At 36.8% G+C, this 18,859-nt stretch overlaps 1 protein-coding gene across 6 annotated transcripts in view; it reads left to right on the top strand.

Moving 5' to 3' along the window:
* IntS1 (integrator complex subunit 1) overlaps positions 1–18,859 on the top strand; it is a 132,847-nt gene that overhangs the window by 106,274 nt on the left and 7,714 nt on the right. For 5 of the 6 annotated variants that reach the window (XM_083112669.1, XM_083112668.1, XM_083112664.1 and 2 more), the window contains exons 28-34: positions 441–559; positions 1,147–1,297; positions 2,933–3,125; positions 6,008–6,135; positions 12,949–13,154; positions 14,426–14,698; positions 17,583–17,764. In XM_083112669.1, coding sequence (XP_082968795.1) covers positions 441–559; positions 1,147–1,297; positions 2,933–3,125; positions 6,008–6,135; positions 12,949–13,154; positions 14,426–14,698; positions 17,583–17,698 — 1,186 coding nt within the window. In that variant the 3' untranslated portion in view covers positions 17,699–17,764. Of the gene's footprint in view, positions 1–440; positions 560–1,146; positions 1,298–2,932; positions 3,126–6,007; positions 6,136–12,948; positions 13,155–14,425; positions 14,699–17,582; positions 17,765–18,859 lie in introns of those variants that run through there. The other variant, XM_083112665.1, reaches the window with a different exon arrangement.

Raw genomic sequence — 18,859 nt, 5'->3', positions numbered from 1 at the left:
TCTATAATTAACCAGTAATTTTGTTTAAAATATGTCATTCTGTGAATATTTTTATGAATGTAGAGGTATAATTTATGTACCCATACATGTTTTATGAAGTAAATGTCTAACAATCCTCATTGTAATTACCATGTTACATACATTAAAGTCTTCTAATGAACCAAAAAAACATTATTGTTCTTCAAGGAACATTTGCAATTTTATATCGTATCAGTAAAATATCAGTTATTAGCAAATTTTATATCAGCACATTATTGGTACTGGCAAGAAGTTTACATTGGCTCATCCCTAATGTATTAACATAAATATTCTGAACATTGTGTTCTAGTTGTTACGACGTGGGAACTGCTAAAGGTTTGAGCATTGGTAAGGAGTAATGTTATTAATTCTGATTTATTGTACATAAAACTTGATTTTCAAATTATTTTTTTTCTTTCCAGAATGAAATCTGACTTAGCCCGACAGTTCTTGCTGCTGTTATACTTCCGCCTGCCAGGAATAATATGTGGCTTAATGGACATTGAGTTGGACGTATTCCTTACTGGATCCCTTGCATCAGGTGAGATTAGTGGTTAGTTATTTTGTAGAAATAGTTGTAGCTATGGGCTAATTCCTTAAGTCATATTAAAATACAGGAATGGAATGAAAATAGCTGGTGTTGTGATCCTGGTGAAACCTGTTATTGTACCAACATAAAGAATGCTTTAGGTGAGAACGGCAGCCACATTGTTTTGTTTTCAGAAATTTCCATCATGGCATCGAGAGTAAGACATGTTCTTCTGTCTGAAATAAAATCTATTGCAGACATTCTTATTCATTTTAATCATTTTTTTTTTTTTTTTAAGAACAGTTACTTTGTTGCTATCCAATCAAATGATATTGTATTTTCTGAACTAGTTCAGTTTGAATCCATTGTGTGTGTACATTGTTTTCACCACCTAGTCTGTGCGTTTTTGCAAGAACGAACTTTACACCTTGCACGAGAATCAACTTGTGGAACGGCCAATGGCCATAAACCATTTACTGCATTAAATTTGTGAAACTTTCGTAACGTGTTCATCGTATGCTAGTTTGATATCTTTTTCAGCAAGCTGCAAGTTTTTATGCCTGCCTTATTGCAAAAGCACCACTCTGTTATATTTTCAGAATGGGACAGCAGCATTCTGGATGGTATGTCCCATACTTTGCTCACAGCGCTCACTTCAACACCAGCGACCAAAGAGTGGTCTCGGAAATCTCAGGAATTTGAGCTAGCTGCTCGGAAGATGGCATCTGTTCATCCTCTGTTGGTTCTAAGGTAAAACTTCTCTTGATTAATTCCAGTTGAAATTATTGCCTTTTTTCAGTGTTTCCATCTTTGAACATTTCATGTTTTTCAACAAAATTAAAATCAATGTTTGCATGTTAGAACTGAAGTGATACAAGTGTTGGTACCCTTACCGATTCCCTATACTGAAATTAGTTCACAATATTTATAATTTTTATATGAAAGTTTTTCATTCAAGCTAAAACACAGGAATCTTGAGATGTCTACCAGCCTGGAAATCCTTGAAAAGTCAGGGAATTTGATGTGCTGCCCTTCAGTTAACCACACAGCAAATAGTCAGGGTGTGATGCCTGGACACTGCAAACATGTCCGTACGGGCACCACTATGTGTCCTTTAACCTTGCAGCATAAGTGTTGCCACCTGTCAGACCATCTGCACACAATTCGACTCAGCACAGCCCATGCATTATTATGTCATAATTGTGTGCGATTAAATGCATCACCTGCAACATTATTAGCAAATTCATGAGGCCGGTTTTATAAGAATCACCCTGTATTAGTAAAAATATCAGCATCAGTGTGGGTGTCAGGTCAAAATGGTATCATCTCAACCCTAGTTCTTTTTATAATAAAATAATGAAATATGAATACTGGGAGACTGTGGATTTTACTCATTTACTGACAGAGTATAATTAGTCAACTTTTTAAACTGTTTCAGTAGGTAATACAGGGTTAGTCTAATAAGTATCGGGACTTAAGTCATAAAATGAAATTTATTGAAGATATATGTACAGTGTGTTAATATTCTTCAAAATATGACCCTCCTGCATCAATACACCACTGCCAGCACTTTTCCAATCTTCATACGCCCCTTGGAAGTTGGCAACCGCAAGGCTGTTCAGCCTTCAGTCAAAGCCGCTTCAACCGCTTCAGTCGTCCTGAAACAATGTCCTTTCAGGCTCCTTTTGATCCGAGGGAACAAAAAGAAGTCGGGGGAGCCATATCTGGACTGTAGGGTGCTTGCAGCAGCGTTGTCACATTGTGTTTGGTCAGTGCCTCCCTCACAATTAGCAACGTGTGACTGGGCGCATTGTCGTGATGCAGCAGCCGGGAATCGGCGATCTCTCTTTGGTCACAATTGAATGCACAGTGGATTTCAGTAAATTTTACTCCTGTGCTATCAAACGAACACTTAACCGGCGATCACTGTTCAGAAGTTCTCACACTTTGGCCACATTTTCAGCATTTCGGATCGATGTCTGACGTCCAGCACGTTGTTCGTCTTCCCGGCCAATTTTTTATGCCAATCAAAAACAGACGTTCTGGACATGGCTTCGTCCTTGTAAGCCTCGCGGATCATATCAAAAGTCTCCGTAGCAGATTTGTTCAGTTTAACGCAAAATTTGATGGCACAAAGCTGCTCGATGGTTCGCTGATGTGAGCACTAAACACACTTTCACTTCAGGCACGACCTACACTCCAAAGGCTTGAAGGCAACTGAACTGGGTCTCCTAGCTCACGTGACATCCCGCAACACCGATCCCACCCACAGAGACTGCCCTCCATCCCATCCCATTGGCCAGACAAAATCAATCCCGATACTTATTGGACAAACCCTGTATATACAAAGTTTCCATATGCACATCATTTGTTTGTTCATTTCAGGCAACTGCCAATGCTTGCTGCTTCGTTGAGAGGCCGTGTACACTTGGAAACAGCAGTATTTCGCAACAGGAATCATTGGAACCTGTTCGTTCAGATCTTAGGCATTTTGGAGCTTCTCCAGCCCCATCTGTTCAGCAAAGAATATGCAGGGCCTCTAGAAGAAACGCTGGACTCGTTCTTTTCTTTGTTTAGGGTGAGTCAATATTGTTGATTGATTGATTGATTTGGTGTTTGTGAAGTCCACTTTATGCACAGCAAGGCTAATTGGGACTAGACTTACAGTTTAAAGTGGGATCCGAACCACTATGTACCTCCACTGGAAATCGAACCCGGGACCCCTTGATTACAAGGCAATGATGCTACCACTGAGCCATCGGGTAGGCCAAGAGTCAATATTGTTGTTAAGTGTTTTTATGCAGTACATAAACTAAACTAAACTTTCCATTAAGTTATTATACCAGGTGGCCAGAATTAAAGTTACCCAACTCAAAGCCCTCTGTAGCCTGTCAGGCATCCTAGAACTCTGAAATTTGGTGAATCCACTAAGCAGAACATGGGGAAGAGGATGGCGATAAAAAAAGTTCATTTTTTTGCCACCAGGTTGAAATGTGGTGCTGTACTTCCATGATAGGTTCTACAAATAATCACATTAAGTGATTTAGCTAAGTTATTAATTAGAAAGACATTTGTTAGTGGCTGGAAGTTGCGAGAAAATAATCTCTCGTTTATTGCAAGATTGCAAGGTAAAGGCAAATCCATAACCAATTGGAGCAGTTTACGTCATTATTACAACCCATCATGGAAGTACAGTGCCACATTTCAACCTGGTGCCGGAAAATTTAACTATTTTTTTCTTTTTTATTGCCATTCTCTTCCCCATGGTCTGCATAGTGGATTCACCAAATTTCAGAGTTCTACGGTGACTCAAACAGGCTCTGAGTTGGGTAACTTTAATTCTGGCCACACTGTATATCCTCTGTTTGCCTTAAGATATTTCATATAGCTAGTTCAAATGAAGTTTATAATTTACGGTATTTACCAACACAACTCTTTCCTGAGTAGGAATTATCCTGTGTGTTATGCAAACTGGAATGTTGGTTAAAAATAAATAATAACCCATGGCATAACAGGCCAGTGTGTACCTACCGACTGGTGGCCTCATCCAACCAGTTACTTGTGGTCAGCATGACGAACACTCGGTCGTAATTTTTTTATGACCAGGTGATGATAATCATTCATAGCTCCCCAATTCCTTCACGATGGTGGGTGACCACCAGTCTCATACACAGGCCAAAATCTCAGGAGTAAAGTTGTTACGTTGTTGCTTGAACCTGCGTCCGTCTCATAGCTGGATCCCAAAGTTTGCACCTTAGACCACACGGCCACTGTGCGGGACGGAATATTGAGATTAACCTTGTGGATAATTATACAGGGTGTCTACCAGTCAAGAATGTTAAGAAATCAATATGTAGGTCAAGAAAATCAAGAAAAAGTCAATATATTATGCTTTTGGTCAAGAATTTTTGCTATTTTTCACAGTATAGTGAATTTACATTGTTATATACGAGGACTATTTTTTTCAACCTTTACGTACATGTATAATCTACTTTTCAACATAATCACCAAGAAGATTCAGCCATTTATCGAACCGATGCACCAGCTTTCCAATACCCTCTGCAAAAAAAGGTGCCGCCTGTCTGTGAGTCAGGTCTGCATGGTATCCTGAAGCTCCTCATTGGTGTGGAAGCGCCGTCCTCCCAACCACTTCTTCATCGCCGGGAAAAGGTGGAAGTCACTCGGTGCCAGGTCTGGGTGGTAGGGATGGTGATTAAACACTTCCCAGTGGAATCCTTGAAGAAGGTCTTGAGTTTGATGCAGCAACATGTGGTCGGACATTGTCATGAAGCAAGACAATGCCTGTAGACAGCTTGCTTTACTGTTTGTTCTGGTTGGCTCTGCATAGTCTGCGATGCCCTGCTTCCTGGAGCCACGGGCCACCTGGTGGAACCATCGGAGATTGAAAAAAATAGCCCTCGTACTTGTACTGGGATTGATAGAATTGAATGTTTGGAAATTTAAAATTGTATTGAGTTGTGGTTAAAATTTGTTCACTTTGCTTCTTAAGAATTCCATTCTTGTATGCGTGAAGTTTTGCAAAACTATTAAATAAAGTAATGTGGCCATTCCTCATCCAGGATGAAGTCTGAAACATTAATTTTTACATACCTTAGAAGCAAGTCTAAATCTCTTGTTAAAGTAGAGCTTCAGTTTTCATTTTATCCAGCCTTGTGGTAAGGGTTTTTCATTGAATAAGCATTTTCTTAATTTTGCAACTATGCCTAAGTAGGGGGCGATTAAATAAATGTTAAGAAAAAGGGGGGAAACGTCAGGAATTAGGAAAAAAGAGGTCAATAAAAAGTCAAGAAATTTTTAATTTTGTTATTTTATAGACACCCCTGTTGTAGGATATAAAAGAAAAGGAATGATCTTTATAAGCCATACCCTTCTCATATGTTATGATTGTGTGTATTAGAATAGAATTTTACGTATATTTTGTGTAATAAGTGTTAAATAAATTTCATATTTTATTTCATCAAAATCAGTTATTACTAGAGCTGAACCATTATTGATGTTGATGTATCGGAATCAGCATATACCATTGGTATCGGTATGGGAAAGTGTCAGTTTGATGTTACTTCCTGTCCTGTTACCAGCCTATACTTTTGTGCACAAAAATTCCATGCAAAATACTTACATGGAGACTAAGTTATGTAAAATTTGAAGTTTCCATTCATTTTGCACCAATATTTTGTGTTTACATAATAGGTATTTTAATATTCTGATGTTTTTTTAAATTTTTATAAAGTAAATTGATGCTTATAATTGGCATGGAATTCCCACTAATATTAATCAATATTTTGAATACTTTTGTTACAATTTTCAGGCATCGGTATCAGTGGTAATCCGTAAGAGAATCATTATCGGTTCAAAGTGTATCGGCTCAACCCTAGTTAAAACCCATTGGCTTGAGATTTGCATTTGTTAATTCTTTTTCTTCTGCTCTTTATTTTTCAGAATCATGGTGGCCAAGGAAAAGATATGGTATTTTTGCTAAATCGATGCATATCATTACTGGAGAGTTTCATTTCCCATGATGCCCAGCGAGCGTTGAAATACTTGCAGAAACATGCAGCTCTTCTGAAGTAAGTAATGAGATTGATGAAAATACTTGTATGTTCTTTCATATTATTTCTGTAGATGATAATTTTCTATTTAAATGTACTGATATAAATGACATAACTGTTGTTGATAGATGCTGTTATACCTACATTGCACCATTTAAAAATAACTTTGAAAATGATATATCACTCTGTTTGTTTTTAATATATCATATCCATCAAGTGTAAGTTCTTCGCAGCCTAAGGTTGGTTTGCGCAAGTTTTTTTTTTCCATTGAAAATTACTGTTTCCCCCCCCCCCTCCTCTCTCCCGGTTATTTCCTCCCTCTCACTTCAAATTTCCATTCTTATCATTAGTTCCATAGCCTGCCTTTTGTAAATGTATTGGCCGATACCACTACCATCGGTATCGAAAACTATCTGTTGTAATTTTGTTACTGATACCGTATTTGACTGTATTTTGGTCTTCCGTGGTGCAGTAAATAGATTGTTAAGCATCTACGATATTATTATATCTTTGAATATAGATGTTCCATCGTTTTGTTGATTTGGGTTGTCAAGCATGGAGTTAGCCATGTTGTATTATTCTTGGTTATGGATTAAATTATTATTTTGTATAAAACGAACCCACATGATTTATTATATTACCGTGGTTGGTAACGCAGCAATTTGGCGACGAGGATGGGATTCAAGGACAGATTCTGGAACCTTTCGATGTGGATAAAGGTAATATTGATTCGTATTTGGAACGGTTTGAACAGATTTTTGTTGCTAACGAGATTCCAAAGGAAAAGCAAATTAGTAATTTCATTGCATTTTGTGAAGGAAATTTATATGAGGTTTTAAGAGATTTAGTTACCCCAGATTCTGTTGCTAGTAAAACATATGAAGTAATAAAAGATGTATTGTTGAATCATTTTCAACTGAAGCATAATGTGGTCTCGGAGACGTACCGTTTTCATCTTCTAAAGCAAGAGTTAGGTGAACCTGTATCAGAATATATAGTTTATCTTAAACATGCAGTACTAATTGTAATTTTGGAACATTCCTAAATGGTATGCTAAGTGATCAGCTGGTGTTTGGAATTAACAGTGAAGTTACAAGGAAGAAATTGTTATCAGAAGGTGACGTTTCGTTTCCTAAAGCTTGCGACATTGCTGTGAGTATGGAAATGGTTGAGAAAGATGTTAGGCTTTTCCATCAAATTGAAGGTCCACGATGAGGTTATAGAAGGAGGAAACCATCTGACAGGCTGCAGCTGTCATTTGTAAGAAGGGAAAGTTGCAGGAGCTAGATTGTGAAACATTACGTTATTATTATATGTTTGAATATAGATGTTCAATTGTTTTGTTGATTTGCGTTGTCAAGGATGGAGTTAGCCATGTTGTATTATTCTTAGTTATGGATTAAATTATTATTTTGTATAAAACGAACCCACATGATTTATTATATTACCGTGGTTGGTAACGCAGCACATGGGATTCATGAAAAAGGCCGCACAACACTTTCACGTACTCTTAATTATCCTGGAAATATGCAAAATTTGAAGTTTCTTTTTGTTTTTTACCAGGTTTGTATGAAAAAAAAAGGATTTTGTGATCACATAACATGTAGAGTAATTTTAAAAGCAATGCCCTTGGTAAATTGATGCTTATAATTGGATGCATTTCTCACACACTAATATCAATCAGTATTTTGAATGACTTTTAAGGATTACAATTTTGAAGCATTGGTATCAAAGAGGTATTGGCTCAGCCCTAATGTAGAGACATGGGGAAAAAAAGGAACAATGAATAAAAATTCTACAATGTATATGTATAGACAGCTATTAAAATACTTACACTACTTTGCAATTATCAATAACGATAGCTGATTTTCAATGTGATATTAAATGTCAAACATTCTGTGAATAAACTGAATGTTTCATTCACCTCCTTGATGGATGATAATGAACTGGACGGCATCATGCGGTGTGCTCTGGGAAGAAGCCGGGCAAACAGAAAATTTACATTTCATCACTTTACACATGTTTCACGGTTTCTATAGGGCTTCAAAAAGGGTAAAAAGTACTCATTCCTCATATGATCACGATAATCATACCCTTGAACCACTTTGGCAAAGACCATACGCACAATGCTTATCCGGCATGTTTTCTACGCAGGATCCGATCTGTATTTCCGAAATATGGTGTAATGTATCATCCATTTGCCTAGTGACTGTAATGAGTTGCACCTTAAAAAAAGAGACCTCAATTTGACTTTCTTTACAAAACCTGGATGTATATGAAGTACACATTTGTATTTACGGTGAAACCTCGATTTCACATTTTTCAGGGGACCAAGCTGAAAAAACTTAAAATACGGGAAAACGTAAATTCGGGGAAAATTTTATGACATTTTGCTATATTGGGATCATCAAGGTTGAATGAATAATGTGGGAAAATGTAAAATCCAGGAATGTGAATCGTCCACTGTATAATGACAAATGTTGCAGAATCGTACACTAACGTAAAGGCTGTTGGATCAGTATAATTCAGCAATTATACCAAGACACTTACACTGATACTGCATAAATATTAAAGATGGAACAGATAATAGCAGCTCTATTGGTATTGGATTTGGTAAAATTGCACATTCTTGATTGTGTTCATAATCATTGGTAAAATTACTGTTTTGTGTTTGCCTTAAGTCTTTTTGTTAGAGGCATGCATATTTCGTTTTTGACGGAAATGTGAAATGAAATTCTGCAATGCTAATTTTCATGGTTTTGAAAGGTTTGAGGTACATTTTCCTACCATGTTTTGTCACGAAATTCTGTGAAATGAACTGCAAAATGCAAAATAAACCCTTAAACATGAAATTTAGACTTAATTTACTCACACAAAGTCTGAATTATCCTGTGAGTTATGTACAATCATGGAAAAGTGGTTAATTCCTCTAAAAATGTAAGATGCAAAATTGGACTCCCATACACAGCAATATACTTAACATTATAATGTCTACATAAATGTGAAGGACCTCTCCGATGGCACAGTGGGTCCCAGGTTCGATACACAGTGGAGGCCCACTTTAAACTGTATGTCCAGTTCCGATTAGCCTTACTGTGCATAAAGTGGACTTTAAAAAAACAAATCAATCACTCTACATAAATGTGCTATTAGGAAGGAAATGCTCATTTTGTTTAATAAATGTAGTTTTCAAATCATATTTGAGATTTTATACACAATTTTAATATGAAATTCCATTTTATATATCGCTTTTTGTACCAAAATCTTGATCTTTCACTCAACATAGATATGTGACTCTACTCGTTGTTTTTATTTTGCTAATTTGAGATTGGAATTACACTAACACTTTCTCTCTTTCGTAGATAGACAACATATGTAATAAACTAGCTTCTAATCTTTATCTATTGAAACAACTTGCTGAATATAACTTGACAGAAATTAACAAAACAATTTACTATGGGTTAATATATCATTATATTAAATATGGGGTAGTGCATCACATATTAACCTTTAGTTTCCCAAGCATCTCGATCGAGATACCCAAATGTAACCCTCATGGCCCCAAGTGTCTCGATCGAGACTATGCGTCAGGGTTGTAGTTTTTACGTTATAACTTTTCTATTTTTGGCTAGAATTTCGATTTTTTTTTTTATATTGTTCCTAACACATGTATTTAACAGAAATGTTTCTTGCACCTTTTTTTTTCTTCATGAAAATGGAGGTGAAAAGGCGGGAAAAGGGACTTCTCTTTTGCGTCTCTTTTCAAGGTCAAATTTTTGCCAACAAAGGAAGACCAGCTTTGTTGTTCTAAAGCAATGCTTTTCACTCCCGCCTGGTAACTGCATTCAAAGTAAACTTGTTTATCAATATCTGATGTCAAAATGAAAGTTTTCCATTAGGGCAACAAGACTGGTTGTTGAATCTGCGTTGTGAGAATGGAATTTCGAAGCGTGCTGAAGGAAACTTTTTTTTTTTTTTTTTTAGCACAAGTGTCCACAAGTTGCAACAGGGGTTACCCTGCATTGTCTAAAAATAGAATTTCAAGCAGCTGCAAGAATCGGCGCTCATTTTTCACTTCGTTCTAGCTTTTCGTTCGTGAATGTTGTGTGTAGGTGTCGTTTTGTGCCCAAGTGCAAGGACATTTTTTGGGTGAAGTGACAATTTTTTAAAATAATTTTTGTGGGTTTTCTCCCTTCCCCCTCCATATATACACCAAATTTGCATAAATTTTGCATTTTGTGCATTTTGACATTTTTTTCGGGGGGCGGGGGAAACACCGTTTTTTTAAGAAAAGTATTTTTTAGGGGATTTCCCCCCTTTCCCCCTCCATATGTATGCCCAATGTGCATAAATTATATATTATCTGAATCTGTGATTCAATCTGCGTACAACGGTATATCTTTCATATCTCTAGGGCATTTAGTTTCTGAGCTATAGTCATCATTTCTATGTAACTCTGCAGTTCGCTCAATTCCGAAGCTTGAGACAGTGGCATACAAGCCTTTCGTTTCAGGGGTACAACTCGCGTAATATTGGTCATATGACAAAAATGCAAATATTTTTCTGTTTCTTACATGCCAGCGATAATTTCTATGTGCATTTTGAACTTTTCATATCCTTTTTTTTTCGGGGGGGGGGAGAAACCCCATTTTTAAAAAAAATATTTTTTTCAGCGGATTTCCCCCCTTTCCCCCTCCATATATATATGCCGAATGTGCATAAATTATATATCGTCTGAATCTGTGATTCATTCTGCGTACAACGGTATATCGTTCATATCTCCACGGCAAATAGTCTCTGAGCTAAAGTCATTTCAAGGTACCGCTGCATTTTGAAGCTTGAATCAGTGGCGTGCCGACCATTCCTTTTGGGGGTACAACTCAAGTTACATTGGTCATGTGATAATAATGCAAATACTTTTGTGTTCCTTACATGTCAGCGATCATTTCCATGTGCATTTCGACACTGTCATGTACTTTTTTCTTGAGGGGAGGGTGGGGGAACCAAATTTTTTTTTCCGAAATTTTGGAATTTTGAGAGTTAGCCAAATATTTCACATCAGACAGACACTTGAAAAAAAGTGGGAATATAATCAAAATGTCCATCAGCTATTCATTGATTTCAAAAAAGCATATGATTCGGTCGAAAGAGATAAATTATATAAAATATTAGTAGAGTTTGGAATACCTAAGAAGCTTGTTAGTGTGATAAAAATATGCACCAGTGAAACAGAAAGTAAAATTCGTGTGGGTATTAATATGTCTGACAAATTTACAATTCATGATGGGTTAAAACAAGGAGATGCATTATCTCCATTGCTCTTTAATTTTGCCTTAGAATATGCTGTTAGGAAGGTAAACGAAACTAAAGAAGGACTAAAATTAAATGGTGTGACTCAGTTGTTGGCATATGCAGATGATGTAGACTTACTGGGGGATGATGTGAATACAATTAAGAATAATGCTAAAATATTTTTCAAAACTGCTAAAGAGATAGGTTTGGAAGTTAACAAAGAGAAAACTAAATATATTCTTACAGGCCGAAACCAAGTGTTAGGTAATAATCAAAATCTAATTATTGATAACAACTCATTTGTACCAGTTTCCAAATTCAAATACTTAGGAGTAATATTAACAAATGAAAATTATATTAAAGAGGAAATAAAAAGTAGACTTAATTCAGGAAATGCATGTGACTTCTTTCTTCATAAACTTTTGTCTTCTCGTTTAATATCTAAGAAACTAAAAGTTAAAATATACAAAACCTTAATATTGCCTGTAGTATTATATGGATGTGAAACTTGGTCCCTTACATTGAAAGAGGAACATAAATTGAGAGTATTTGTAAATAAGATCCTTAGGAAAATCTTTGGACCTAAAAGGGATGAGGAGACAGGTGAGTGGAGAAGGTTACATAATTTAGAACTACATAATTTGTATTCATGTCCAGATATTATTAGAATAATTAAATCAAGAAGACTTAGGTGGGCAGGCCATGTGGCACGAATGGGAGAGGAAAGAGGAGTTTACAGGATTCTTGTTGGGAAACCTGATGGTAAGAGACCTGTAGGAAGGCCAAGACAAAGATGGAGGGACAATGTTGAGATGGACCTAAGGAAAATCGGTAGGGATGGAAAAGAGTATATAGATCTTGCTCAAGATAGGGAAAGATGGAAGGCCTGTGTTGCTGCATCCATGAACCTTCGGGTTTAGGAAGGCTAGAGAGTTAGTTAGTTAGTTAGTTATTTATAAAGTTATTTTATATGCTTTAAATACTGGTAAATTGCCCGAAAACTTTCAGTTGCATAATTACAATACCAGAAATAAAAATGATTATCGTCAAATGTATACCACATTGCATTTAACGCAATATACACCCATGAATGATGGAATATGGTATTTCAATCATCTACTGACTAATATCAAAACAAATATTAGCTATAAAAGAATATTTATTAAATAAAGCTTTGTATACTCTTACGGAATTTATGGAAAATTGAATTATGGATGTCTAATGACTCATGTTTTCTTTTAACGTTTCTATACTCATACTGTCTAATTAATTTATCTATGAATATTATTTAATGTCCTACTGTTAATATAGTTGTGTTATTTTATATCTATATGACTGGAATGTTATAATCTTATCATGTGATATATTCACACTGAGTATATTCATGTTTTTTCTGATGTATTAAATGTAATTGGGTTTTATAATTGTATTAGTAACTCAATTCACAACTATTTTGTATATAAGTATAACTACTGACGTTTTCCATGCCTATGTACTTGGTATTATTAAAATAAACCATTATTATTATTATTTCTTCAGCGATCTTCAGATGATGCATCCATCGCTAGTAAACTTGCGGCAGCTGCTGTCTGGTATTTCGCTGCCGAAGCAAGATGGCATGTCTGAAGAGGGTGGAGTTCTGGTTGCAGCCATAACTCCTAGCTCGAGTGATCAAAACGTTACTGCTTGGACTCAGAGCCAGATAGGTCCAATTCTCGCCCAGTTGCAGAAATCACATGGTGACGGTAAGTTAAATACAATAATTGTGATATAGCCTCAACAGTGAAATACAAAGGAAAAAGCTCTGTGTGCTAGAGCCTGAAAGTTTGCACAATGCTTTTTGTATCACGTGCACATATTGACATTTTCTTAAACAGAGAACCTTACATTAGTGTAATAAAACAAGTAGATACAAGTAATATGCCTTGTACATTCTTGATTATCAGGGAGTATATTTTGCATTTGCTTAGTTTATGGTTTTTAAAATATTGAATCATCAGAGAATTTGGCTAGGTGGTTGACGTGATTTTCAAAAGAAATTGATTGCATTCTGCTACCATTCCACTAAATTGAACATTGTTTGAGGGGTCCCAGGTTCGATACCCAGTGGAGGCACTTGGCACAGTGGTTCAGATCCCACTTTAAACTGTAGGTCCAGTCCCGATTAGCCTTACTGTGCATAAAGTCCACTTAAAACACCAAATCAATTAACATTGTTTGAGTTTGTTTTCAAGTGAACTTTATGGGCAGAAAGGCTAATTGGGACTCGACCTCCAGTTTAAAGTGGGGTGCGATGCACCTCCACCAAGTAGTTACCCGGTACCCCTTGATTACAAGGGAACATTGTTAAACTGTAGGTTCAGTCTTGATTAGCCTATCTGAGCATAAAGCAGACGTAAAACTAAATTTGCCCAAACTACGAGGAGTGCTACAGAAATTACACCCTACCTGGTAAGGGTTAGAGGTAATCAAGTTCTGATCCTTCTTACCACATAGGAGTTGCAGTGGTCCAGGCCATCAACTGTTAGGTGGGAGACCTAGGTTCAATTCCTGGGTGAGTGATCTAAAGCCTGGAATTTTTCCGACATTGTCCATGCATAAAGTGGCTCTGGGGTACATCCTACCTCAAATAAATAAGTATCTGGGGTAACCCTGGGAGGTAAAGGTAGCTGGAACATGGTGCTGATCACATCACCTCCAAAAATGCCTGAGATAAGTATTTGTGGAGCCCTACCTCCACGTCCTGCTATGTGCCTTCATGGCACAGTGCAAATTGCACAGGAAACTTTATCTTTACTCAGCCAAGTACATATGTCAATGCCAAAAACATGAATGTGCTAAATGTTAAGTTCCCAGGTTTTACGTGTGGATAAATGTTGTCATTGGTAAAATATGTTTCTATTTATGGTCATATAAGTCATATTAACAAAGTAATCAGAAACTGAACTAGGTTAAAAAGTAAATAGAAACACCAATGCCAAAACCACGAATGTGCAATTTTATCTATTTCTTATAGATGTTTTGGCTGCACTGCAAGACATAGAGCACATGTCGTCTCGATTGCCATCTATTCTGGATGTGTTCTTTGATGCAATCGCGGAGCTGCTCCTCAGTCCAAGCAGTGCCGTGCGAACCCAGGCTCACATGCTCTTTGCGAGACATCTTCGACAAAACCCTTCGGCTTCCAGCTCAGGATTAGCAGCTTTCCTCCGGTGCTTGGACAGCGACCAAGCAGAAGTCCTGGATTCTGCTCTGGAAAGGCTACCAGAGATTGTTCTGTGTACACAAGGTAAAATTTTAGTATTTTTTGTTGGTGTATAACAATAGTCACATGTGAATGTGCCTTGACATTGAAAAGTGCACGTTACCTATGGGTTCTTTCTGTGAGGTTTCAAGATCCACAACACAAGGGGCACATTTTTTATCTTTCTCTGCATGAAAGTCAATAATAGAAAGTAAGGATGGACCGATATAAAATTTACTGATACTGATAACCAATCCGATATAAAATTCCAAATGATCCTTGAAGAACGTGAATGGTTCATTGACCTCCTTAATAAATGTGCATTTCCAGGTGAATGCAATGCAAATGAAGTTGTATATTTAGACATTTACTTTATCTAAAAGTAGGACATGGAAATTATCCATATAAATTATAACTAGGGGCACTATTTTTGATAAATAAAAAAGCAAAATTTCGGTATTTTGGGTTTAAAAGTGGCATATAAAATGACATTTTGGTTTTAAAAATGTGAATATAATCCCATTTGATTTAAAAACTGCACTATTACACAAAATAAACATGTCCCTTCTACTAGCATAGTTATGTCCTTACCAGAATATTAAGTTTATTCCTGTATAAAGGGGTCCATTTTTGCTTCTCAAATATTTACAGCAGAATTAATCAATTTTCTGCGAATTGCATAACTCACAGGCTACTTCAGACTTCAGAAAGTGTCATGTCAGTATATAAATGGTAAATTTCGTGTTTTAAGAGTCTATTTCGCATCATTTCGTGACAAAACTGGTTAGGAAAATGTACCTCACACTTTTCAGAAACATGAAAAATTAACATAACAATGGGTTATTTCACATTTCGTGTTTTCGTCAAAAACAAAATATGCATGCCTCTAATTATAACAACAAAATGGCAGAATTTTGCACTAAATTATAAGATATTTGTAGATAGATCGGTAAAATAATCAGTAATTTTACCTATACACCTATATCGGCCGATACTGATACAGTACCGATTCATCTGGCTCATCCCTAATAGAAAGGGTACAAATTGGTCAGTAAAATCCATTTTTCATCTTGATCTGTATTTTTTTTCTTAATAGTCAGTAAAGTCTGTATTTTACGTTTTGATGAAGGTGATTTTATGCCAGCTCTTAACTATCAAAATAGCCACTAAAGTTCTCGCGTTTGAGTTCTACCTGGGCGTGAGTGTTCTTTGTGCATGAACCTTCATCAATTTCATCCAATCACATCACCCACCCTCATTCTCCTGATCAGCCAAAAGTTGCAGAAAGGCGATGATAAATAACAAAAATACAAATTCGACACTTTGTGACTTTTTTCATTGCTGCATTGGAGCTGTTGGGGGGAAAAAACATTACTTTGTTCAAACTAGAGTACTGCATGGAACCACTTTCGCTCGCTCATACTCAATCGAATCTCGCACTCTCGAAGAACCAAATATCATTTTAATGTGACAAGAATCGTAGTAATATATGTGTAAATATCCACCCTTGTAGTTCCAGCTCATAATAATCTATTAATTTTCATATATCGCTATGTATTGGTAAGGTAGACTAAACTACATTTTATCATGGAGATGATGAGTATGTTCACTTAAGTTTCAATTTCACTGCATCTTTCACGTCACGATCAATATTTGAGGGTCCACTACCACAGACAAATTACTGTAATACATGTACAACTGGGCTTCGAGTATATACCGCTCGAGCAAAGAAGCTGTTAGTGCTGTACGCTATCTAACGTCGTCTGTGGAAACTATTTGCTGCTGGAGCAAAAAAAAAAATGCCCATTGCAGCATTCTAGTTCTAACACAATATACAGCACAGAAACAGCGTACTTTCAAAAGTTTGAAACTTGGAATGGAGAAGGGGGAAAGTCTGAAGAGTACAATGAATGGTTGCTCAAAATCCAAAATGTCTTTACACCGTCACAAAAAAATAGCAGGCGTTACTTTTCAGCCCGCCCTCATATATAATGTTACTGTAGTCATTCTGCTAGAAATGGTGGAGAGAACACTAGAAAAGAGAACAGAATGAAATCAGGAACAGACGTATTGAGAAATAAGCCAGTGTTGCTAATTCGTAAACTAGCATTTCGATGATAAGTCTAGGGAGCAAAATAAAGGGGATTGAGAATGTGATTAGAATACCTTTCACAATCATTTCTTATGTATAAGTGGGTTCAGTGGCGGCGATTAGGGGCAACACTTTTGTCTCCGCACTATGCTAAACCTTATCTACAAAGGGAAATATACTATCTTTTGCCCCCCCCCCCTCCCAGTTTTGGAACCCAATCATCGCCACTGAGTGGGTTACATCACAAGATTTAAGCCACAAGTGGTGTGTTATGCTCAAGGAAATGAAGATCAGTAACTGTTGTAAATGGATACATTCATAGTTTTTGTAGTGTTAATTGAGCACCTTGGGATTAAAACTTCAACCCACTCTATCAAATTTGAGATAACATTAGGCATTGTCCCTGCACAATCTCCCGTTGCTTACACATTAGTGAACAAAATTTATTCATTAGTTGTAATTGGCAAAAACACACAAGGGACGTGTGGGTAATAATAAGCCACAATGCAATGGACTAACTTTTGGAACTTGCATTTTTCTTGGTTTTATACTTTTGTGAGTTATCAATTAAGAACACATTTTTCGAAGCTTCGTATGATTTACTTATGTGGAATTTTGAAATTTCGTATTTCCACTTTGCTCAATTTAATGGTTATATCCTATTAATTTCGAAGAGACTCTGTCTTCATTCGCTAAGGGTACGGCGTTTACCACATCCATCATGAATTAGTATGATTTAATGGTCCAATTTGGGGTAAAAAAAATGCAACCTAGAAGTTTGTAATTGTATGTAACATGTTAAATGTTTTTCTGAGTGATTTCTCTCCTCCTTTCAAGAATATGCCCTCATGCTGCTGCAGAAGGTGTTTCACTTGGGCATGTATTCCAATGTCAACACTGCACCCCACATCAGCAAAGCGATCGCAATGCTTAATCTTCAGGCAGGATGTTAGGAGGTGAGTGCACTGGAGTGAAAGATGCCTTCCACAAAACCAGTATTTCACATGCATTTAATCCTCCATTGTGTTAAAACTTTGATTTGTATAATAAAATTTGTAAGTATTTTTACATATTTCTTTTTTTATTATTATTGGGAATTTTTTTATATCAGAATGATGCCATGGCCACACCAGGAGCTATGCTATCAATGCTCATGCTGATAGTAAGAGGTGTGCCAAGATTCTGTTTACACATAGAGGTTGATACTTTCCTGACATTTTGGTCCTTTGTGTGATCTGCAAAAATGTCACCCAATACTTTCACAGTCTAATTACCTTGGAAATTATGTGCAGTGTAAAGTCTCAATTTACTGTATTTACGTGTGTATAATGCGCACCCTGATTTTTGATAGGGAAAAGTGACAAACAATTATATTTGGTCTAGGAATTAATTCGTGAGGTTGTTACGCTCACATTGAAGCTGTAGTTCAAACACAAAATACATAAATACCTTAAGAAAAATATTGTCCATCGCGAGCCACCACTTTCGCCCATCTGTCAGGCAAGTTACGGATTCCATGGCGAAAGAAGTCCTCATCCTTTGAAGCGATCCAGTCAGAGACCCATTTTTCGATATCTTCTGAAGAAGTGAACCGCTGTCCAATCAAATCGTTATTCATACAATCGAACAAGTAGTAGTCAAAAGGAGCAACGTCTGGTGAATACAGCAGGTGGGGTAAAACTTCCCATCTGACATTTTCTAAATAGGTTTTGACCGGTTTTGCGACATGTGGGCGAGCGTTATCATGTTGAAAAATAAGTTTATCATGTCTGTTCTCCCATTCTGGTCGTTTCCTGGCCAGAGCTTGCTTCAAACGCATTAATTGTCGCCGATAACGTTCTCCATTAATAGTTTCACCCGGTTGCAGCAGCTCATAGTACACCACACCTTTCATATCCCACTATATGCACAGCATAACCTTTGCACAGTGAATATCTCGTTTCGGTTGTGATGGACCTGGTTCACCTGGCTTCACCCAGGCCTTTTTTCGTTTCGGGTTCTCGTAAAGGATCCACTTCTCATCGCCAGTAACAATGCGATGCAAAAACCCCTTTCTTTTCTGTCTTTGAAGCAGCAATTCGCAAATGGTTTTTGGTCTTTCAACGTCTCTGTCT

The sequence above is a fragment of the Lepisma saccharinum genome, chromosome 26 (assembly GCF_977018435.1).
Source record: "Lepisma saccharinum chromosome 26, izLepSacc3.1, whole genome shotgun sequence".
NCBI lineage: Eukaryota > Metazoa > Arthropoda > Insecta > Zygentoma > Lepismatidae > Lepisma > Lepisma saccharinum.
Note: the sequence above shows the minus strand (reverse complement) of the source record. Positions and strands in the feature narration are given on the sequence as shown.